The 25,103-nt window shown below is 32.3% G+C and overlaps 1 protein-coding gene across 1 annotated transcript in view; it reads right to left on the bottom strand.

Annotated features, from left to right (window-relative positions):
- COL5A2 (collagen type V alpha 2 chain) overlaps positions 1–25,103 on the bottom strand; it is a 149,741-nt gene that overhangs the window by 66,730 nt on the left and 57,908 nt on the right. The window contains exons 2-6 of the mRNA XM_045559859.1: positions 11,853–12,077; positions 6,147–6,160; positions 3,218–3,250; positions 2,146–2,178; positions 667–720 (exon numbers count right to left, since the gene is read on the bottom strand). Of these exons, the coding sequence (XP_045415815.1) occupies positions 667–720; positions 2,146–2,178; positions 3,218–3,250; positions 6,147–6,160; positions 11,853–12,077 (359 nt within the window). The remainder of the gene's footprint in view (positions 1–666; positions 721–2,145; positions 2,179–3,217; positions 3,251–6,146; positions 6,161–11,852; positions 12,078–25,103) is intronic.

The following is a 25,103-nucleotide window of genomic DNA, read 5'->3' as shown; positions in this document are numbered from 1 at the left end:
GACTTGAGAACAATATATATTCTGTGCAGGTAGGTAATAAGAGAAAATATTTGGTATATATTATATAATATCCTTATGTTTTATCTCAAGGGCATAGAGGTGGGTATTTTAATTTAAAGTAATGAGGTTGTTGATTTTTTAAATTGCTCCTTAGATATCTCTGTAGCAGCTGCTCATTGAAAAGTCAGAGTGCTATCTGGGAAATAAATTAGTAGTACAACCACTTGAAAGAAAATTTTATCTTTTAATAGTTTCTTTTTCTTCTATCCAGCTTGGTTACTCCTATAGCAACCACAGATCACGGAACTTGGGTGTTTTATCTCAACATTACATTCTTGGCATTCTTTACCCATAAGTGACAACTTCTGAAAACAACATGATGTGTTAATTATGTTTCTTTCAATTTCACTTTATTTTAATTTGACCTCATAAAAAAAAACAAGGAAATATCATTTGTGTTACCTAATAATAGCCAATTATTAGCATGTCCTAATTTCCTCTGAATTAGGAGAGCTATACAATTAATTCATGACCTGAATTCTTCGTAACATTTAACACAGGTGAAACAAAAACAGTGCCCGGGCTCCTAGCTGTATTCAGGGAATACCATGTAGACTGACTGACTTGGTGCACGTTGGCAAAAAGGAAACCCCCATGTTAACTTACAGGTCTTCCTTTTGGGCCTCGCTCTCCTCTTGGTCCCTGTGATCCTGGAGGTCCCTAAAACAGAAAATGATGATTATGCCTGCAAAACATTTATACTTTTTTGTTGGATTTTTTAAAAGAGTTGCTTGATAAAAGAAAATTGGAAAACAGAAATATCAACCACACTTCCTAATCTAGTTTTGTTGAAGACTACAGAGAATAGAGCCATGTGCATATAAAAGTTCTATATTCATAGAAGGGCTATTTATTCTAGCAGTGAAACTTGAAGGCCTGTAAAAAATTAAGTGCCCCGTATAGTGTCATGGAGCTTAATGAGCTAAATAGATTAGCTTGACTACTTGTAATAATTGCAAATTTTTAAGGATCATTTTTGCTATCTTCTCCCATGTACAGCCTTTGTCACTAAATTCTGGGCACAAAAACTTACAGTTCCGATTTTGAAAACCATACAAATTTGCAAACTCCAAATGATCAATTATTTCAGGGAATACATGAGTTCAGACTGGTACATGACAACCTTTACTGTTCATCACTGTTCAAGTTGCTGATGAATGCGATGGAAAGAACAGCCTTTTAGTCTACTACAGACTGCTTTATATACATTCAATCATCTTTTTTTACTTGATTTAGAATATTACATGTTTCTATTGTATATTTAAAATCTACTTAGAATTGTCCAAATTATAATTGCAGTCATTTTTCCTTTAAAATAACAAATGACTATAATATATCAAAAGTGGTGTTACTGTGCTGATATCTTAAAATGGCTTTTTTTCTGGGAGATGGTAGTTGTCAGGGGAATTTTATTTCTCTTCAAAAAATAATTTCAGTTGAGTGATGAAGATTAGATTGTGCATTTACTCAGTCCAATATACAGCATTGTTTAAAAGCAAACACTTCAAAAAGACCAGAGTAGGTCTGTTAAAGCTATGTTAGTATTTTCCAATTTACATGAGAGGGGAGTGTGTGTGTATTATCCACATAGTTACCTATGAATGTTACTGATAATACAAACCTGAAAAAAATTAGTCTTTCATGCTAAAACAGAAATACGCTATTCTGATATATGATTTCTCAAATTCTACTACAATATATGATTTAATTTTATTAAGCAATTAAAAGTAGTCCATCCTTAATCATAGTCAAATAGACAAGTAAGCCCTAACTTCAATGAACAAGGTCAATCTAAAATTAACAATGTAACAATAAATTATTCTGCCTTTCTCATAACCAATAGCAACAGTAACACATAGCTACTAATAATAAGGTTCTTCAATTTCAGAAGGAAACTATCCTCTATGTGCCATTCATTGCTGCAAAGGAAGGCTTAGTTTGAAGATGTTTTAAGATGCAATGTTTCAAGAAACCAAGCATAATTGTTTTATATTCTATTGTCTTCTCATAGATACAATATCTATAAATATTTTCAGTATCTTAAAGAACACAAGAGTACCATGAATACTGGTGGAAACTACTTACTGCCGGTCCCGGACGACCACGTATGCCTGTTACCTAAACAATAAATGAGATAGTTTGTAAAGGTACAGTTTCTACAGGCATTCAGAAAAGTCCGTAGCCAAACAAATAAGAATAACATCAAAAGCCCTAGTAAATTGTTTTTAAAACAAATGGATGTTGTCAATTGCTGCCCATTTCCTCCTTGCCTTATGATTTAAGATATTATCTAATATAAACTTTAACATAGGGAAGCAGTACTGGTATAGTGATTAAGAGCACCAACGCTGGAGAAAAGAGGCTTAGACTCAAATTCTGACACTACTCCTTACCAGTTGTGTGACCTTGGACAAAAATCTTATCTTCTCTCTGCTTAAGTTTATTTAAAATGGAACTTTAAGTGGAAACTTAAATGTAAAATGGTAATCATGATTATAAAATTACCTCCTTTACAGAGTTGTGAAGACAAATAAATATTTGTAAAGCACTTAGCATCTAAGACATAGTAAGTACACACAAGTATTTTTAAATGAAATAAAACAATATGAATGATTTACTTTTTAGGTAATCTTTGTTAAAAACAAGCTAATTTAAAGGCAAAGCAAAATTGTAAACACTGCCAAGTAAATGAACATGTATATGCTTTTGTCTTGACAGATTAGCAATAACTCTTTTAAGACCTATGAATAGGAAGAATTTTCATGCTATTTAATAATATACTTTTTTATCATCTACCAGTCTAATGAAGTCTTAAGAATTCTTATGCAATATGGAATTTCATTCAGGATCAAGGCATAACATATCTCCAAAAGTGTGGAACACTAAACTAACACTAATATTAGCTACCTGTGTATACCTGCATATAATATATTTAATTTTGTAAAACCATGATTTTTTTTACCTTCAGTCACAGGACTATAAAAGTCAGGAATATAGAACATTAAATAATTGATCTATTTTGGTTTGCTTATATTATACTAAAAACTTATTTATAAAATAATTAGTTTCCTTACTTGAGAGTGTGTCTATAAGCAATAATATACAACCATACTATAGCTAAGTTTATTAAAGAAATATGAAAACAACATTTACTTACAACAGGCACTAATCCTGGTTCTCCTTTTTGTCCCTATGAGGTTAAAAAAAAATGTTCAGTTAGCAAAATATAATGGCTTGTTAGGCATGAACGTGTCATACTAGAATATGCCAGGTAAACACTGGGAATTTCTATTTTTTATTTAAAAAATAACACTACAACAAATATCCTTCTTTATAAAGTTTGTGCAGCACCTCTGATTAAAACCTTAGGATATATTTTTAGAAGTTAAATTCATAAATTAAAGATCTTATATATTTTTAAGGTTTTTGATCCAGATCACCAAATTGTACTCCTAAAAGATACAATCTAATTATATCCCTCCAATAATATCTCACACCTGACAAAATTTTGTACAATGAAAATTATTTTATCTTGATAATCTTAATGATAGATTCAGTGGCAGAACTAACAATAACCTGATCACATTCGCTGATTCTAATGATGAGGTAGTGAATAGTCTGTAATTCAGGAATAAATTGAGAATTCAAAGAAGAAAATGGCCCTATAGAAGAAGGAGGCAGCTCTATAGGGTAAGTTCAAGACAGAAACACAGAGAGTAAAATACAAACCACACAAAGACTAGGGGAAGAAAGGATCAACGTGTATGGCTTCAAAGTAAAGTAGATTTATTTCTGCATTTCCACATCTGCTAACTTCTAGACTATTTCATTTTTAAAATCATAAAAATAATAAAAATTAACCTTTAAGCTATAATAAAAGAGATTTTTTGAAATGCCAAAGAATTTGGATTGTTTAGAAACGGTATATAAATTTGTGTCCAATAAATAAAGTATTTTATGAGATGATGCTGACAAAAATTCTCCTTCTGGAACAAGTCTAGAAAAACAAGTAAAAAGAGAGGACAAATTATCTCAGCCAAAATGAGAAAAATAGACTAGGCTGCTAAGAACAGGTGTGTAATCTCCATCCTAACAAACAGACCTGCAAGCAATATGTAGACTTTACTCTTATTTTGTATATAGGGGTGTAGAATTTTCTGATATCTTTCTTCACGAAATTATAGGCTTTTTGATATCTTATATTAGTGTTCTATTGCTCCACAATGCTTAATAAGGGATTAATTGTTCAATTATAGTTTCTGATAATAAATTCCCTAATGATTCTATATATTTCTTTTATTTTAGATATATGCCACAAATGTAAGTATTTGTTTCCACCTTGTTTATTAACATGGGCTTTGAATAAATAAATTTATGTGGAATGATAATTTGTCTATAGTTTTGCTAAATTTAATTTTCACATCTACTAAGGAACATAAACATAGACTCAGAGTCAGATGAGAATTACATTTACTTATCACTTAGTGCCATATGAACGTTTCATAACTTTTATAGGATGTCATTACTATGGAGACAGTCATAGTGATGTTCCCACATTTGTATCATCTGTATCATTTACCTCATACATAGATATAAAAAAGGCTCAGTAATTATTTTGAAGTTAACATGAATGAATTAATTATAATTAAAAATCAATATGGATATAAGCCAAGAAAAAAATACATGCTTATAGCATTGCTCTGCTCTCATGTTTCTGATGATACCTGATGATAAATGAAAACAAGGCATAAAGATAGTGGCACATAACTAGAGTCTGCTAAATTCACAGCTACTGTTAGTGTACCCCTCACTCAGCTGTCCCATACTGCCTTTGGAGAAAAGCAGTAAATGACACACCCTACCAGTTGTCTCTCAGCAAGTTGGCTAATTATTACTAACTGAATTAAACTGATCATTTCAGGGCAGTTCTCACTGTTAGGTTTTTTTTTCCTATTTCATAGATTGATCTATCTATCTATCTATCTTTCATCTATCTATGTAGTTTATTTAAGGCCTATACTAATCTTTTTTCAATTTATTCTAGTTTTCAGATATAAATTAACTGTGAGCCAGTATTTGCAGTCCTTCTCCTTTGACATATATTCAAATCTAAGTAACTTCACTTACATTTATTCCAAACAAGACAAACTTATGGTATTGCCCTCTGAACCAAACAGTTTAAAACTGTCCAGGGCTCCCCCTTGATAGCATCACTCTCATTTATTATGAAGGTATAGTATTGCTTTATCTGATTATCTGATAAATCACTTTATTGAAGTTTCATTGTGTACAAAGTAAAGGCAATTTATGAAAATTGGGGTAACTGCCATTTCCACTTCCTTCATCCCATGCCTGTGTCCATACCATTTGGATAGATAGGATTGAAGCAAATGCCATAATTTTCAAGATAAGCAGAAAACTAAGAGCACTCCAAGGGAAAAAGAACTCTCTTCACTCTGTGGGGTTACCTGTGTCCAGATGGCAAGTGACCAGTTGGCCAGCTGGACTAGGGTCATGGATATAGTCCCCCTTATTCACTTGAGTATAAAGCATGTGTCCAGGATTAGATTTTAAGCTCCCTGAGGTAGGGGAGGGGAGAGAAGGGGAAGCAATGTTTGTTTGGTAAAATGGCCAATTAATTCTGGATCTTTACTTCTCAACCAAAGGGAGAGGGAACACAATCCCCCTAAAGTAGAACAGATGTTCTTTCTTCCTTTCTTCCTTCCTCCCTTCATTCTATTCTTCCTTCCTTTCTTTCATCAAAGGTATATTACACTTCTAATATGCGCAAAGTATATACTAAGCACAGTAAAACACAATCTCAATCCCTAAAGACTTTACAAATTTCAGGCAGAAACAGATAGATATATAAACAGGAATTAGCCATAATGTGAACAGAATAGCAGCATCTGTTGTTTAGAAACATAGTAGCTGAACTGTGTTTATATTAATATTTGTCACAAGGTATTTATATGGTACTTTATACTTTACAAAAAGTTTTTAAACATTTTAGAGGACAGTGCTGTGTCAATAGGGCTAGAAATAATTCTGCTTATGAAAAAGAAACGATACAAAGTAAAACTTACCTTTCTTCCTCTACCTATAAAAAGAAAAGAATAAGTATGTTATTTTATGAAGAAACAGTTATTGAGAATCTGCTAATATTTACTTTTCTTCTGGAGTCACAATTTAACTTAAACAGATTACCCTATCACCAGTAGACAGAACTCAAAAGTAAGTTGATTGGGATCATTATTTCCATACAAGGCAAAATAGTGTACCCTTTTAGAAAATTCTGGCATAATTCTAATATTCTTCACAACATTTATATAGCATGTAAAGTTCATTGAGTTATAAAATTGGCTATTAAAGCTATAATGGATTCTCTATTTTTGTTTCTTATACTTTTTATGAGTAAGGTTTTTCATTCATATGGTTCAAAAGTTAAAATGTATTAATAAAATTTAAAAAGCAAACATAGACTCATTTTTCTATCTTTTCCATACTATCCTTCATCTGTCTGAATGTTTTATAGATCTTTAAATCTTAGAGATCTTTGTCTATCATTAAATAGATTCTTTATTGTTTTCCATAAAATTTTACAGGATTCCATTGTATGAATCTACCATAACCAATTTAACTAACCTTCACTTTTTACCATGATGAACATTTGGATTGTTTCTAATCTTTTGCTATTATCAGGATATAATTTATCACCTAATCAGGACAATTTTAAGAATGAAAGTGAGTGCTATTGTTTATTTTGCTGAGAACATTGATATTATTTGGGGTTTCCTGGGCAAGCTGGGACAGATGGTTTTGTTAGCTATTACAAATAATACTGTAATGAATAATGTTTACATATATGACTACATGCAAGGATATTAGTAGGATAAATTCTCCAATATCCTTTTTGAGTCAAAGTGTATAGACATTTGCGATTTGACAGATTTTACCAATATCCCTTCACAAAGGTTATACCACTGTATACTTCCACAATAATGCACATATTTCTCCACAGGCAAAACACAGTAAAATCCAGTGTGCTATCAAGCATTTTAATTTTGGCCAATCTAATAGGTGAAACATGTTAGCTCAGTGTAGTTTAATTCACATTTATTTTATTATGAGAAAATTTGATAGTCTTGTCATATAGCGAGGAACCATATTTCCTTTTTTTGAATTATCAGCTAATTCTTTTGTCTATATTTTGATTTGGTCATTGACATTTTAATTATTTATATCTAGGATCTCTTTACATGTAAAGGATATTAATTTTTTGTGAATTGAATTGCAATTTTTTACTGTGTTCATTTTTTGTGTCGTGAATATTTATTATTTTTATGCATTTTTATGGCTTCTACACTTTGAATCAAACCCAAGAAAGCCTTAAATATTTCAGGACTATGAAGAAATTATTCTAGGTTATCTTTGAAACCATTAAGATTTAATTTTTCTCATTTAAATCCTTGCTTTATTTGGAATTTTCCCTGGTATAGGATGTATGATCATTATTCAACTTCATTTTTTCCCATATGACTGCCCAGCCATTCCAACAAGACTTATGAAATAATTTTTATTTTCCTCATTGCTAAAATGCCATTTTTATCACATTCAAACTTACCATGTATATTTCGATCTACTTTAAGACTTTTTATTTTATTCCATTGAATTCTATTTATCCATATATCTAGACCACATTTTTTAAACTAATCAGTCCCTTTAATACATTTTAATACCTTGCAGGGCTAGTCGTCATTAAATTACTCTTCTTTATAAGGGTTTGCTGCCTATTCTTTCTTGTTTACTCTATGTAAATTTGTATTTACCACATATTGAATTCTAAATGAAAGTGTGCTATGTTTTTATTGGGATCCTGTTAAAATTATTAATAACTTATGGAAAATTAATGTGTTTGTAACATTTAGTCTTTCTAACCAAGACCATAATAGGAGATTCAATTTTTTAAAGACTTTGATTAACTTAGCATTTTAAAGTTTTCTTTAGATTGATCTCATACATTTCATATTAAGTATCCTTAGGCATCTGTTGCTATTATAAATGAGATATATTTTATTCCCATTATTTATTCTATGATGTAATTATTTATACATCATAAATTATTAATTTCTGCTATAAATTTTGTATTTCCTTGCCTTAGAAAATTGTATTATTTTTGCAGTATTTTTCTACTCAGTTTCCCTAAGTTTTGTAACTATACAGTTCTATTTTCTGCAAATGGATATTTTTTAGACCACTTTTCCAATTTATAAACCTCTGAATTTTTTCTTGTCTATCTCTGTATTCAGGCACATTCAATATTGCTAAATGGTAGTGACGATAATGGATATTCATGTTCTATCTCTGTGTTCAGAGGGAATGCTTCTCATATTAAGCATAATGAGGCTTTTAAGCTGAGATGTAACTATTTTATTATGTTAATATAATGTCCATTTATTACCAACTTATCATCTTTATTAAGAATATTTACTGATCTTTGTCAAATACATCTATACTAATTATGGGGGAAAGCATATACTTTCTCTTTGTAGATCTATTATGATAATTATTTTATTACTAGATTTCCTAATATTGAATTATTCTTGCACTTGTGGAATAATCTCCACTTTTTATGGCTAATTATTATTTCAATATCCTAATAGATTTAATAATTTATTTAGAATTTTAAATAAATATAAGACCAGTCCATAGGGTTTTTTTTTCATACAACTATTATTATTTTTGGTATCAACTCTATACTTTCTTCATAGTAAAATTTCAAAAGTTTGCCTTCTCTTTCAGTGTTCAAAAAGAGTTTAAAAAGAATTAAAATTATCTGATTTTTTAAAATTTGCATGGCACTACTGTGAAACTACCTGGACCTTCTGCATTTTGAGGCTCTAGCTGCTTTACAAATTTTTCTGTTTCTTCTAAGGTATGTTCTTTTATGTTCATTAAGTAATTTTCTCCTTATCATTTCCTATTGTAGGTTAATTTATTTTGTTGGTTTTTTTTGTAGAACTATCTTTTGGATTCACATACTATTTCTACTGTATTTCAGTTTTCTCCCTTTTCACTCTCTGCTCTTTTCTTTATAAAGTTTTTTCTTTCACTTATTTTCAATTGATTTTGCTAATTCTTTTTTAACTTTTTGATAATGGATGCTAAATGTATGTATTTTTTCTTTTTATTTCTATAAGGACAGAGATATGACTTTTTATTATCTTTTTTAAAATAAAATGTTTCACTATATTTTTAAGAAATTTTGTTTTGGTTAGTATTTTAGTCCTGATGTATAAAAAGATCTACATATTAGATCTACTATTTTAACTTTACACTATTCTTTTACGTTACTCTTAGATCTATATTTGTTTAGACAGTTTCTATTAGTTCCACTAAAGTGAGCAATGATAAAAATGACAGTTTCCTATTTCTTACATGTCTCCCATCTAGCACTCAATTTTAAACAAAGAAACATCCTTTCTTAGTTAAATGTGTTAAATGTGCTACTACCTTGTCTATGTGACTTGTCAGGTTTGAAAGATATTCTTTGACTTCTACCCTTAAAGATAAGTAATTAGCAAACTCACTCTAGTTCACACTTTCTTTTACCTTCCTCTTTCATTATATATTTGTTTTATAATTATTTTTATATTGTCAGAATCTATATTTACACTCCCATTTGTCACCCTAACTCACACTTTTAGTCTTTTTCTAGAGTTAAATATAATCAATGCTCATATAATTTCTTTAACAATTTCCCTAATTAACTCGTTAGTCTTGAATTTTTCCCATGATAGTTTCCTGAAGAAATTTATGTAATAGAAACAATATTCCTAGAGTTCCTGTGTGTTCAAAAATTTTTCTGTAGCTTTCATACTTGAAGGAAAGAATAGATTTATACTAATATTTAAACTTTAGTTCATATATTTCTTTCCTTGAGAAACATGTACATATTGCTCCACTGTCTCTGGCATTGGAGAAATTTGTGACCAGTCTGAATATTTTTCTCTTTAGAAATAACTTGTTCTTTTTCTCTTACATTCCAAAGAATTCTTTCTTTGTCTCTTTAAGGCTTAATGACTTTTCTAAGTTAGATATGTCTCTATGTTGACTCTTCTGGGCCAATTTTTTCAGATGTGTGGATGCCATTTCAATATTGAAATCAGAGTTTTCTTTCAGAAAAGTTTTCTTGTATTATATCATTATTTTTTCTGCTGCACTGCTATTAATTTCTTTTGGGAGGACTCTTCTTCAGTGATATCCTTGCCAATCTTCTACATTTTTCCTAATTCTTTTTAAATTTTAATTTGTTATTTTTCTCTTCTCATTTATACCATCTATATCCCTTGCTTTATGTTGTGCAACATCAGTTCTCCCTGTGTTCTTCCCTACTTCATCTTCATTTCTTTGTGATGTAGTTTTAGTTTTTCTTCTATATTTTACCTAGCCATTACTTTTTCCCCTGATTCATGGCTTTCTTTCCTAGAAACAATTCCTTTATTAAGTTCTATTTAGTTCATAGTAAAAGGATTGGCCAGAATTTTCCTCTGGTCTATAGCAACATGTTTACTGGTGTGTTCTTTATCTCATAAATTTAACTGAATTCTCCTATCTTTTTTCTTATAGTATGTTTGTATAATGCTGCTGTCAGCTCCTTTTTAATTATTCATCTCAGAACGTGTTTTTCACTTTCCTAGACCAGCTATCTGCATGAGGTTGTATATTTTGCTATGTTTTCTGATATTTGCCACCCTTCCCCCATTGTTTGCATTTACTACATACTTATCCCCACAGGTTTAATTTTATTGCATTCCAGGGTTTCTTTGAAGATTGTATCTGCTTTAGGTAGCCTTACATGTGTTGTTTTTAACTCTTTCTATCTTCCTTATCATGTTGCTGAAAATTGAGTTTAGGTATTTTATTCAAAGCACATTGCTACTGTTGAACTATATTCAAGAGGTAAGTTGCTGTCTAATGTTTCTGTGTATATACTATTGGGTATTTCATTATATTTGTTATTTCCAATGGAATTTCAAAAAAAATAAAGTATTGACATCTTGACAATGATGCATGCAAGTCTCATGATTGCTAAGACAAATAATCTATAAGTTTAATATTATTAATCTTTCCTAGTTCATTAAAACAGATAAATATAAACTTGTTTACCTTATATATAAATCTCTTTAACCCATGTACTCTTATCCAAATACATAATCTCTGTTAAACACAGATACATTTTCTACAAAAATTTTTAAAAAACAGTAATTTATATCATTCTTTTCTCCTGAAAATCCATTTTATTCTCTTACCTTACCTAGCCAACATGAAAAAGTATTCTGCATTTATGAGCTGATTAATAGATGGTGCTATGGGACTAAGTTAAAAATAATTACTCATTCCCTAAGGAAAAGTTGGCACCAAGGAAGATAAATGTGTTTTCTAGATCTTCTCTTGGGTGTTAATGGACCTCATAGAAAACCAAATATTATCTTGGCAGTACCCAACATGGAATTGGTAACAAATAACCATCTTAAGTGGCACAAGAAATTCTCAACTTAGACCTAAACACTCAAAATTCAGCCCCAAATTCCTCTGACATTTAACAGGAAATTACTGTTTGCTTCTTTCTAACATTAGATAAAGGGAGTGAGCAGAAGTGTTAACCCCCAAAACCACTGAAAAATCTGCTTAATTATTTTCTTGGGTTGCTGACCCCTGAGAGTGAAAAACACTGCAACTAAAAAGGTGAATCATTGAGTCAATTCTGAGTTGGCCCTAAACATTCTTACCAAAGTTGGTATTTCCACCTCCAGGTGTTTGTGAACAGACAGGACAGCATTCACCAGGAGGAGTTACAGGGTCAGCACAGTCCAGCACTTCCTGGCACTCTATCTTGTCACAAAGAATAGCTCCATTGTCACAGACACAGATCTGGCAAGGAGCAGGTTTCCAAATGTCCCTGTTTAAGTACATCTGGCCATTCTGAGTGCAGGCTATTTCTTCACCATATCCTTCTACAAACAGAAGAAAAAGAAGAAGAAGAAAAGAAAAGGAGGTTAGTAATCTGAAATATTGGAATTTGGAAAATATTTAAGGTGAGTCATCGTGTGGATTCTAAAAAAATTCTTGGCTAAGAAATAACCTCCCAAGGAGCCAAACACAAATGATCTTATTTCATTTAGTATTATATACAAAATTACATGTAATTCACCATGAAATGATTATCATACTTACCCTCACATAATAGGAGAAGGAAAAAAAATGATCCAGTGGAGATGTACTTTTTAACCAGAGAATGATTCATACAAGATTTTATTTTTTAATGCATGAGGTATGAATGATCAAACATGAGAATATCAGTGAGTAGGGATAAAAATAAATCCTTTGAAAATGAGGAGAAAAAGAATAGCTCAAAAAAGAATATATGATTTTAGTATTTGATGAACTCTACATGATTTTCAACTCACTAGAAACTTTGGATTAGCAAATGCCACAACAAGAAAAAATATGTATTCATTTACCATAGAGTAAAACTTCAAAAAAGAAAAAAGTAGATGGGTTTATTAAAATTATTTTTAAATATAAAGTAAAAAAAGGCTGGGTGTGGTGGCTCACACCTGTAATCCTAGCACCTTGGGAGGCCAAGGTGGAAGGATTGCTTGAGGTCAGGAGTTCGAGACCAGGGTGAGCAAGAGCAAGACCCTGTCTCTACAAAAAATAGAAAAATTTGCCAGGTGTAGTGTGTGCCTGTTCTCCCACCTACTCAGGAAGCTGAGGCAGGAGGACCACTGGAGCCCAGGAGTTTGAGGTTGCAGTGAGCTATGATGATGCCACTTTAGCCAGGGTGACAGAGTGAGATGCTATTTCCAAAAAAAAAAAAAAAAAAAATATATATATATATATACATATATATATATATATATAAAGTAAAAAAATAAAACCACATCCTATTTCATGGAATAGATTCCCATTAGACATCCTAAACTAAAGGTGCTTATGAAATTGTAGCAGAAGTGCAAAACTTATACAGGTAATGAGTTAATTATCTTTACATCAAAATTAATTAAGGAAAGTCATAATCAAAATAATATAGTAAGTTATATAATATTTTCCAAAATATTTTTCTATATTTAGATAAAAATTTAAGAAAGATTAGGAAAATGTATATGCATGTGCACACACAGTAAGAGTTCTATCATAGATTTACTATCAAGTAAGCACATGTATTATATCTTTACCTTTGTGATTTTATAAGAAAGAAAACCACAGCATTTTAACACATAATGTGGATCAAGCAAATCACCCTTGCTTAAATCCTTCAGGAGCTTGCCAACTACTTAAATTCAAAACTCCTTCATAAAGGCTAAAGGCCTTCCCTCCCAGTCCTCACACAACCTGATCCCTTTGCCTGTACTACCTCTCCCTCCTTCATCCCAGGCTCTCTTGGCTAGCTATCATGGCTTGCTAAATCTTCATCTACCCCCAAAATTATTTTCTCACTACCCTATAAAAATTAGTCTTCCCTTACCCAATTACTATTTTTCACAGACGTCTTTGAAGAACTTATTCATTCAGGCATCCTTTCATTCATTCATTGTGTATTATATGCAAGGCAATTGAAGAGTTACTAAATGTGAACAAATAGGCAAAAATCACTGCCCTCAGGAAATTTATTACAACTAGTATTGATTTTAAATTTTTATTTGTTTATTTTCTCACTTTCTCTATTAGACAGTAACTCCAGGGAAGTAAAGACTAGGTGTGTCTTGTTTATCCTTATATTTCTAAAGCTTAATCCCATACTTTTCATAGAGCTGCCATTTAGTAAATACTCAGCAACTGGATAGATAAAACAAATGAATCTCAACTATGATTCACTAACTTAATGGCACAACATTAACTTTGTGAAACTAAAAATTAAAAAATGTATTTAAAATCAATTAGTTTATGAAAGATTATCATTTGGCATATAAATATACCCAAATAATAATGCAGAACTACAAATGATAATTATTTTACTTTAGCATAAAGATATTACCAGAATCTACAAAGAATTCAAGCAAATCAGCAAGAAAAAAACAAATGATCCCATTAAAAAGTTGGCAAAAGACATGAACAGAAATTTTTCCAAAGAAGATAGACAAATACCCAACAAACATATGAAAAAATGCTCAACATCACTAATCATCAGGGAAATGCAAATTAAAACCACAATGAGATATTGCCTTACTCCAGTTAGAATGGCTTTTATTAAAAAGTCCAAAAACAATAGGTGCTGGTGTGAATGCAGAGAGAAAGGGACACTTACACACTATTGGTGGGACTGCAAATTAGTACAACCCTCTATGGAAAACAGTATGGAGATTCCTCAAAGATCTAAAGGTAGACTTACCATTTGATCCAGCAATCCCACTACTGGATGCCTACCCAAGGGAGAAGAAGTCATTTTATTGAAAAGACACCTGTGCTTGAATGTTTATTGCAGCACAATTCACAATTGCACAGATGTGGAATCAACCCAAGTGCCCATCAATTCATGAGTGGATTAATAACATGTGGCATATGTATACCATGGACTACTACTCAGCTATAAAAAAGGATGAATTACTGCCTTTTGGAACAATTTAGATGGAACTGGAGACCATTACCCTAAATGAAGTATCTAAAGAACATAAAAATAAACACCACACGTACTCGCTATTAAATTGGAACTAACCGATCAATAGACATGTGCACAAAGGGAAGTAAAACACAGTGTAAATCAAGCAAGAGGGAGAGAGGGGAGGGGATGGGCAAAAACCTACCTAATAGGTACTATCTGCATGATGGGCACACTTATAGCCCAGACTCAAGCATTACAAAAAATTCATGTAACCAGAAACTTTTGTATCCGTGTAATATTTTGAAATAAAAAAGATACTAATCCAACAATTTACCTTATACAATTTTTGTCAATTATAACCTCAATAAAGCCAGAAAAATAACATTTTCCTCACTTCTATATGGAATATTTTGCTTCACATAGTCTTTCATCACAGATATTTGGTAAATGAAAAACTGCTTTCAGAGTATAATACTGCATTTTCATTGTTTGTGTGCTATTTTACAAAATGAGGACTAAGTTTCTAATCTGTTTTATCTTCATCAAAAGACTGTTATCACATAATACACAGCTAATCAACAAAATAATACTAGTACTGTTTACATCATGCTATTATAGGCATTTAAAACCAAGGGGAAAATAGAACTCATCTTTTAATATGCTTTTCTGCAAAACTGTTTTGAAAAAAAATGAGAAATGTGTACAGCAAATAAACAGTGTGACTTTTAGATTTAAAAGATCAGTTTAAAAGAATGTAGTTCCATGATGAACATTTTTAAAGATAAAACATGTTGAACAATTCCATTAAGTGGATAAGTTAAGAATAGCTTTTCATTAAGTTTTATGATTGAGAAGAATCACAATCCTATTATAAAGAGTTAAATCCCATTGCCTGAGAATGATACGCAAGTCCAGTTAGCTTTTGTTTTCCTTTCCACACCCTGGGGGGTGGTAATAGTGTTGAAATGTATTTACTGAGTGTTAAGTGTATATGTGCCTAATACTTAATGTATAAAATTTTGCAAACAGATGTGTTATGTCCTCAAAAATATATCTTATCATTGTGGAATATCATATATATGCTATACATTATACATTATACATAAGATAATATATATGTTATATATCTAACGTGGAGTGTTATATTTGTTTATATAATAAATGAAATCTATTATGTAAATTATTACATAACATATAAATTACATATACTAATTTATATATTATATAAGTCCTGAAGGAGATACAGAGAACAGGATGTCACTCCTTGAAGTTTTATAATAATATATAAATTATCATAATAAATATGTATTATCACTGGATACATATTATATAATATACAAGGATATATAACACTGATGAAACAATTCAATAGTTGGAAGTAAAGAATATGAAAAACAAACAAAAACAAGATAGTATCAATAATGTTGTCATTAAAATGTGTGAGTGAGTCTTCAGAGGGTAACTTATCCTATTCTCTGTGGCTCCCTCAGGGTGGGAATAAAAAGACATATTCCCTTAGTCCTATATTAACATATAAGAACAGTTCCTTCCTGAAAGTTTAAGACAACCTGACCTCAACTCAAGGAGCAAAGAAGTGGCCACTGTATTACTTTCTTTAAATGATAATGTTAAAAGTTAGTTTTATACTCTGAGTCACCACTGGTTCCTTTCTTCTGAGAATTTATAATTAAATTTAAGATGATGTGGAAAGTTAGTTGGAATGCTTTTAAATGGGAAGGAGATGAAAAACCACACTTGCTGCTAAACTGGGCCTTCTCTTCACTCAGACAAGAATCCATACACATCCCAGAGGGCTCAGAAACTCAGTCAACTCTCCTTCTTCATGTCTGAATGAAAGAAGAGTGGGCAGAAAATATAGGGTGTCTTGCAATTTTCATGTTTCTACATGGTAGTTGTGCACCATATGGTTAGGTTGTCCCTTCTGTTTTCTGCATAGACGTTTACTTAAATGAAAAGTAAAATTATAGCCAACTTGTTGAAAATTTTTGCAGTAAAGTTATAACATTTTATGAATGACAGTATAATAAAAAAAGAATTTCCAAATGATATTCTAAGAAATTCAATCCTGTCCTCCTGACTACCCAAATCATAAAATTAACCCAGGGTGGTGATATCTAGGGCTAAGATCCAAGGCCCAGAACTTTAAAAATTATGTTTCTTAAAGTAATCAGGTAAACAAATATTTTTATGCAATCTGAAATAGAATCCCAAAACTGTAATTTTGCATTACTTGTATTTTTTCCTATTTATGTTTCTTCAACTTTCCTAAAATTAAGCAGACAGGGAGAAATCTCATAATATTGTCACTATTTTATAATTTTCATGGTGTTTTCATTTCCAAAATTTTTATCTCCCAAGCTACAAGATTCTTTTACCCTTACCAAATGTTCCAACAAGTTGAATCCATTGTGAAGTCATTCCCACAAAAGTTATAGCACTGATATATCAGAGAGATGAGATGTATTTTATCTGACTACATTTTATTTGAAATCAACTCAAGTGTCTTATGTTCTTCATATATCCTTATAGACGTCTCATAAATCTTACGTGCTTTTAAATTTAGTTGTAAGAATTCAGTTCTTAATCACTAGATGGCAGACCAAATCCACTATCTTATTATAATAGACAATTAGAAACTAACTTATCAGAACTTCTGCTTGCCAGCTATAGGCCATGCCCTCATCCACATTCCTTTATATAATTAATTATACATCTACAAAAAAAAAAAAGCCTCCATAGAAACAGCTGTGTTGAAACCTTTTGACTGGCCAAGAGAGATATGGTTCTATTTGTATTTTACATTATTGGGGTCCACTTAAGAACTTTGAAAAATATATGAAATAAAAGTCTTTAAAACTATGCTGGATTTTCTCTAGCCATTAATTAAAGTTCTTCCTTGCAGAAATAATGTAGAGTGGCCACTAGTTACAAAAAAGTTAAATCTTTTATTCATACAAGTATTTATTCAGATCATTCCCCCCCTCCCCGACTTTCTCACCTCCTTGGTAGACAGAACTGTGTTCATCTCAACAATCTTCATACCCAATGTCATATAATCAGTCTTTGATAAATGTATTTATAACATGGATAATGCATACATGAATGAAAAAGGAAGGAACTAGTTCACTGATATGCCTATGAGAAAGATAGCACATTTAGCTCTCTTTCCTCCTTTCCTAATCTTTCCAGAGAGGATGTGCACTTAGGATTCCTATTTTGAATGAAAGGGAAATGGGTCACTTGGCAGTTCTTACCAAGTATGTCCCTGACATCCAGACCTCTGTGTGGCCAGCAAGGAAGAAGACTATGTCAGTCACAGCAGCTCATGTTTTAGAACAATCTTCAGAAAACTACAGCAACCCTTTAACCTTCTTGACCCAGCTGATGTAGGGCCCTTCCAGGGTTGTGAAGGTCTCTAGAGTAACATTTACAGTTTCTCTGACTATAAATGTCTTCAAAAACTATAATCACAGCACTGTCAGCTATGCCCTCATGAAATGGGCAGAGACTGTCTTGTGGGACAAACGAGGCAGCAACAAAGCAGACACATATGTCCCTAACAACCAAACTACAGATGCTGCCCTTAGCCATGCTCAGCACAGCCCCAGCTGCTGGACTGGGTTCCAGAGAGATTTCCAAGGAAATCCCTCCCTTCCTTCTACTCTCAGGCACTGTTTATCATCATAAGGGGAAGACAAAGAGGGAAAGCATTCAATTCCTCCTTTAGACTCTGCTGAGTAAATGCCAACAATTCCACATTTATCATTTCTCTTTCCTTATCCAATTCCCAAAGTTAGGTACATATGAAACCACCAGGGATAGTTGAGGGGGATCTATTACATACATTGAAAAATTTTTTCCATCTCGGCCTCAAATTCTATGGGATAAAGGGTGGGTAAGTGAGTATGGAGCAGGCCCATGGGGTTTTCTATCTTCTGTTCTTTAATTCAGTACAGACTTTCACTTTCCAATGAACTCCCTGAATTTAAATGTTTTTAGGATAGATATCCAAATTATTACTTTTTTTTGTGCCTTCCCCATCTCTTTCATTGTACTAGCTGAACAAGAGAGTAAGCACCCAATGATTATTTGAGCTGAGTTAAATTTCTTTCTATTCTACTAAGGATAATCATGTTTCATATTGTAAAGCAATATAATTACAATGAATTTTGAACAATTTTCTTGAAACCTGAGAAAGTAAAAAAGGGACAACTTATATACAATATTTCAATGCAGCATACAAATGAAAAACAAGTTTAGATAAACTGTCTTTGAAGGTGGTTAGTTTCTTCAATGCAACCATTAAACATTTTTCAATCTCATATGCAAAGGCTTTTCATTTAACTAGTAAAACTGCTGTTTTTATTTTACTTAAAATGGAAAAAATAAGAAGGAAAAACTCTTATGTTAGGGACCACTTAAGTTTTTTTCCATGTATCATTAGGAAATCTAAATGATTGTGGCCAAAATGTGAAACTAAAACTACACATATTGCACATGCAATGCTCATCTACAATTCTGCCTGGAAGACCAACTTTCAATCTGCTAATGCATTTGACATAGATTTTTTTTTTTCCCAAACACATGGCTCAAAATATCTAATAATTATAAAAACACCACAAAGAGAATTGAGCCTGCCTTATAATCTACACATTAGAAATTTCAGCAGTAATTTCTATAGCAAACCCTAGCTCTATTCTTAAATATTAATCCTCAGTAAATAAGTTAGATACAAGTGTTATGCCAACTGTGTCCGCCTAGCTAAATGCATGGACAATTCTGAATTATTCTTGTAGTCTATCTATTTAATTTCCCCAAGCATAATATTGCTTGAGATAAAGAGGAGAACCAAAAATGTCCTTAACTATTTCTCCTTCAAATGGGTAGTATCATGACTTTCATGTAGTCTAGAGATAAATTAAGTAACAAACTCTCAGCAATATATAGCAAGTACTCTACATTCCAGATTTCCTTTATCTCCTTTAAGTCTTGCTCAAATGTCACCTCGTCCATCAAGCCTACTCTGGCCACCTTAAGAAAAATTACACATGACCACACACATACAACCATGACACTCAATTCACCAATTCTTACTCTCTTTTTTCTCTATTATTTTTATTCTTCACTTTTAATTTTTTTCTTTTAATGTAGTAGTTATCTCTTTCAAAACTACTATATTATTGGATTTACTGTTTGTTGTTTGTCTTTCCATGATAGAATTATAGCTCTCTAAGGACAGATATAATGTATTCTACTTTCATCATTGATACATCCTAATATCCTAGAATTGTGTCAGAGTCATAGTAAATGCTCAATAAATATTTGTTGAATATTAGTTGTTTGTTTAAGAAGCTTTAGATGGTAGCATCATCTATACTCTTTGGTGTATAAAAAAGGATTTTTATATCTAAATCCAATTGTAAGACTACCAAGGAAGAGATATAGACCACATCAAATGAAAAATAACTTGCTTCAATCCTGAGTTATTATATGATTTTTACGGGAGCCTCATTTTAGTTGATTATTCAAATGTGGGATTTAAAATACCTGGGATTGTAGAATGTTATGTATTATCATTCATTCCAGATACTGTAACCTAAGAAGGAAGCATATTTTTACTCTTAGAACTGAAAGAGTTATTATATTTTAAGAGAATATTCAGCATGGGATACTCAGATAGGTATAAAATAAAATATTTTATATAAGGCATTTTTTGCATCAATTCGACTCTGTATTTTATTATTCCTTTGCAGCTGCATTTTGCCTTCTTTTCTTACTTCCTTGATGCAGAAGAATATTTAGGGCCTCTAGAGAAAATCTAGACATTGTAGTCAGTTTATTCCTTCCAATTCATTCTTTATTCACTTATTCTTTATTCATTGCCCTTGCCTTGACCAAGTTGAAATTTTTTTTACAATCAACTAAACATTCCACAGTTCTCAATGGCTCTTTGAGCCCATTCATTGCACTACCAAGGATTCTAAAATATTTTGAAGAAATTTTCTAAAGGGAATTTAAAAGGTTGCCTTTTTCTGTAGTATTCTCCCTGCAGCTCATTTCTGGAGGCCAGGGGCTGGAGCAAGGGCAGAGAGTGGTGGGGGGAACTAGTGCTTTCATCCCAACGGCATAATTTCTAATTTTATCCACTTGGCTATATCTAGCAACCTGAACTAATACTCAGTTTTGTTCTGATCTACATAGATGTAATTTACAGCTTTTTTTTTTTTTTTTTTTTTTTTTTGAGACAGAGTCTCGCTCTGTTGCCCAGGCTAGAGTGCCGTGGCGTCAGCCTAGCTCACAGCAACCTCAAACTCCTGGGCTCAAGCAATCCACCATGCCCTGCTAATTTTTTTCTATATATATTTTTAGCTGTCTAGATCATTTCTTTCTATTTTTTTTTAGTAGAGACGGGGTCTCGCTCTTGCTCAGGCTGGTCTCGAACTCCTGACCTTGAGCCATCCTCCTTCCTCGGCCTCCCAGAGTGCTAGGATTACAGGCGTGAGCCACCGCACCCGGCCTACATATATTTTTTAACTATTATAAATTAGTAATTTTACTGGTGATATTACTGAAGAACAGAAATAAAAATGGATTTTAGCCTTTCTGATATTCTTTTCCAAGTCACTTTCAGTGTGGGTAATAGACTCTTTAAATAAGGCTGCAATTGTTATTTCAGAATCTAAATCCATCTCTTAAACTTCATATTCAGTTTATCCTTGATCAACTGTGTATTCATGATTGTATGGAAGCCAACTTATTTACTGCATTTTAAATTAAGGTCAAGACTCAATATACACCGAATCTCAAAATTAGACAAATACCATAGAAATACTTGGTAGGAGAAGGAGAAGCTAGTGCCTTTACCAGGAAGTTATATTAATAACTTTCTAGATGTATAGCAAAGCTATTCACTGGGAAATTTCTGTGCTCCTAAGGAGAACAAAAGACAAGAAAAGCAAAAGGAGGAGGAAGAAGAGAGGGAGGAGGGAGAAGGATAGGGGAAGGAGGCTGAGGAGACAATCAAGACAATCATTTTTCTCATGTAACTTTACTAAATTGAGAAGAATTTACAATTTTTTTTTTTTTTTTTGAGATAGGCTCTCACTCTGTTGCCTAGGCTAGATTACGGTGGCATCATCATAGCTCATTGCAACCTCAAACTCCTGGGCACAAGTCATACTCCTGTCTCAGCCTTCCAAGTAGCTGGGACTACAAGGGTGTGCCACCATGCCCAGCTAATCCTTCTTTTTTTGTGTGTAAAAATGGGGTCTTACCATGTTACCCAGGTTGGTCTCAAACCCCTAGCCTCAAGTGACCCAATTCAGTCTCCTAAAGTTTTGGGATTACAGGTGTGACCCATCACACTTGGCCAGAATTTACAAGTTTCTTTAGCAAACAACAGAATTAAACTAGAGTCATTTCCTTATCCTATAGTTAGATAGAAAAAATACAAAGAATGGAATCCAAGATTTTGAACTGTAAATCTATGTGCCTGCAAAAGTTGCTATTTTCCTTAATACATAAATAAATAAAGACCAAATTAAAGGATTATTACATAGAAAAAATGTGAACATGGGAAAGCTTCGTTAGAATTTTAAAAGCTTTAGATTACTAATAATTATTTAATGTTATTCCTTTTAGTTTTGTTTAAATTCAGAATTTTATAATTATTGTGTTCACTCATATTTTAATTCTTAAAACATGGTGACTATGAAGAAAATAAAGAAAAACATTCTAGGTATTTTCTTTATGTATCTGTGGTGATATTTAGAGTTTTAGAAAACTTTTAATAAATTGTTTAATCCCAAGTAGTTATGGAACACTTACTTTGTGCTAACACAGTAGTTAGCAGATGTTGAGATCAGAAGAGAAGAATGTAAAACATTTGCTAAGCTTAGAAATATAACATTTAGCCTGGACAAAAAGACATATTAACTAGGTTATTTGCTAGTTAACTAGCTATTACTAAATTAATAAAGGAAAAGTGTATCTCAATTTCTCTACTTATTAATGTATAGGAAAATATAAAATATAAGCTTTTACTTTTGGGGGAAAAGAAATATTCAAAGACATCACAAATAAGTTTGTCTTAAAGTACAACTGAAAGATAATCCCAATAAATTAGTCAACCTTGCAAAAGGAATAGAGACATTAATTAATCCATTTAGTCAATATTTATTTATCTAGCAAATAATATCTATTTTATTTAACACTTGTCTAGTACAAATGCAAACTTTGGATCAGGGAATGAGATATGTGAAGTCTGGCTTCCTTGCCAAAAGCAATCAAAATATACAGAAACTGCAAAAGGTAATAAAACTTTCTTGTAGGAGAATAACTTTACATATATGTGTGTTTCAATAGTACATTCTGGAAAATTTATGTACATGCTGAAATTTCATAAACTCAATTCTATTTTCTCATTAAGCTGTATGTGTCCTGGGGCCTTTTGAATTACTCATCCTGTCTTAGAAATCTTCCTGCATTTTGGGGGAGTCTTTGACTAATGCTGCTTATTTTCATTCATTATAATTGAGTTTTGAGAACATCAACCCGAGGATCTCCTAGAATCTAATCCCAACCAAAAACCACCTTCAATCATTATGGGAAAATAAAATTACTTTTATAAAAGTAGACTTCAAATAAGCTAGGAGTGAAAGGAATACAGAATTCCAAATGACATTAAATTATCTTAAGAGTATATCACCTATTTGACTGTCTTTCAGTGTCCTATTTGGTAATGAAACATATTTCAAACCCTAGGGCAGCAAGACAGGCTGGGTACCCAGCAGGGAGAGAGTGGAAACCCATAAACGCACATCATCCAATGAGGCTGCAAAATGTAGCAGCCATAATGGTTACCGCCACAGCTTCAAGATCCCCCTGTGTGAGTTTCAGTCCTCTTTGGATGTTTCAACATCTTTAGCATTAGGAATGTTTTCACATTATATAATAATTGCATGTAGTCTTGAAGTGAACATTAAAATAATATATGCATTTCACCAATATAGATTATTTATTCAACAATAAATAAATCTGTTATTTTCCCAAACAGTAGGAATAGAGTTAAGGAAATGAATTTCTCCCTAACTTTAAGGAGCTTACAGATTAGTGAGAGAACCAGTACAGCAATTGATTATCAAAAGTATTTAAACATAAAACTTGCAGCAAATCTGGGTTGTGGGAACACTTAGGAGGGGCAACCCCCCTAGGCTCAGAGGTCAGAGAATTCAAAAGAGTTCTATGATTCGAGTTCTTTAATTTCCCTATTTCCTTTCTTTATTTTTTGGGTGGTTGCTTTTTTTTTTTAAGTGAGAAAATTAAAATCCAGAGTGGTTTCTTCCTCCAAAAATTCACTTCCAAGCTGTGTAATATTGTTACTTTTGGCTCCTCGCTGGTAACTGGCTAACAGACTCCTTGTCTCTGCCAACTGGCCAGGATGGATCTGAAGGAGCCCAGATACTACCTCTCACCCATTACTCCTGTTTTAATTTCTTTACCATCTCTTCATTTGCCTGAGGGTGAAACAATGGCTCTCTTCTTTCTAAACCAACTGGTGTGTTCATGGGTTGGTGCCTTGGAGTAGGGGCGCAACTCCCTGGTCAGCGGAACTGGCCAGTAGTCCAGAAGCCAGGACAGTGGTGCCCAGCAACTAGGGGAGCAATCACGTGTTGCCGATGACTAACTCTGGCAACACTGGGATAAACTATAAATGCGTTTTTTTAGGTCCAATTCCACAGCCATTTTTCAAATTTAGATACGGAATTCTGGATTATACTACCTGGACATTTTAGGAAGTCAAAAAAATATTTGTATGATGTCTAATTTGAAAGAAACTGAGTTTTGTCCACAGATGCTAGTTTGTAATTTAGAAAATACTGTGAAGATATCAAATACCTGTACTAGAAGTTCACTTATATTTTATACTTTCGTACATCCATTTACACCCATTTTCATAGATTAGTTAAGTATTTATCAAGAGTCTAATTACTGTATACATAGCTTGACTATGTCCCATGACAGAAAGATATAAAAGTTAAAGACATACAAGGTACTCCAGAAGAGCTTACAGGAAAGTTTATAAAATCACACTTTTAACAAATAGTGGTATTTACCAAGAACTTTCTAAATGTAAAGCTTCCTCTATCCAGTTATTTCTCCAATGAGCACAATTAGTCAAGACAAAGTAGTTTATACAAGATACGAGATTTGAGGAATGATGTATCAGAAATCTGAAAAGACAAGATCACTGTAAGCTGCAATTATCTGAGGATGGGTGAATAGAAGTGGGTTCTCAAGAAGGCTTTGAAAAATGTAAGGTATTTGGGATGGTGGAGGTGAGGAAAATTCTGCCCAGGGAGGAAGCAGGGAACCACCAAAAAGAGGCATGGAGAGGAGGAAAACATGTCACGTACAT

The sequence above is a fragment of the Lemur catta genome, chromosome 8 (assembly GCF_020740605.2).
Source record: "Lemur catta isolate mLemCat1 chromosome 8, mLemCat1.pri, whole genome shotgun sequence".
Taxonomy (NCBI): Eukaryota; Metazoa; Chordata; class Mammalia; order Primates; family Lemuridae; genus Lemur; species Lemur catta.
Note: the sequence above shows the minus strand (reverse complement) of the source record. Positions and strands in the feature narration are given on the sequence as shown.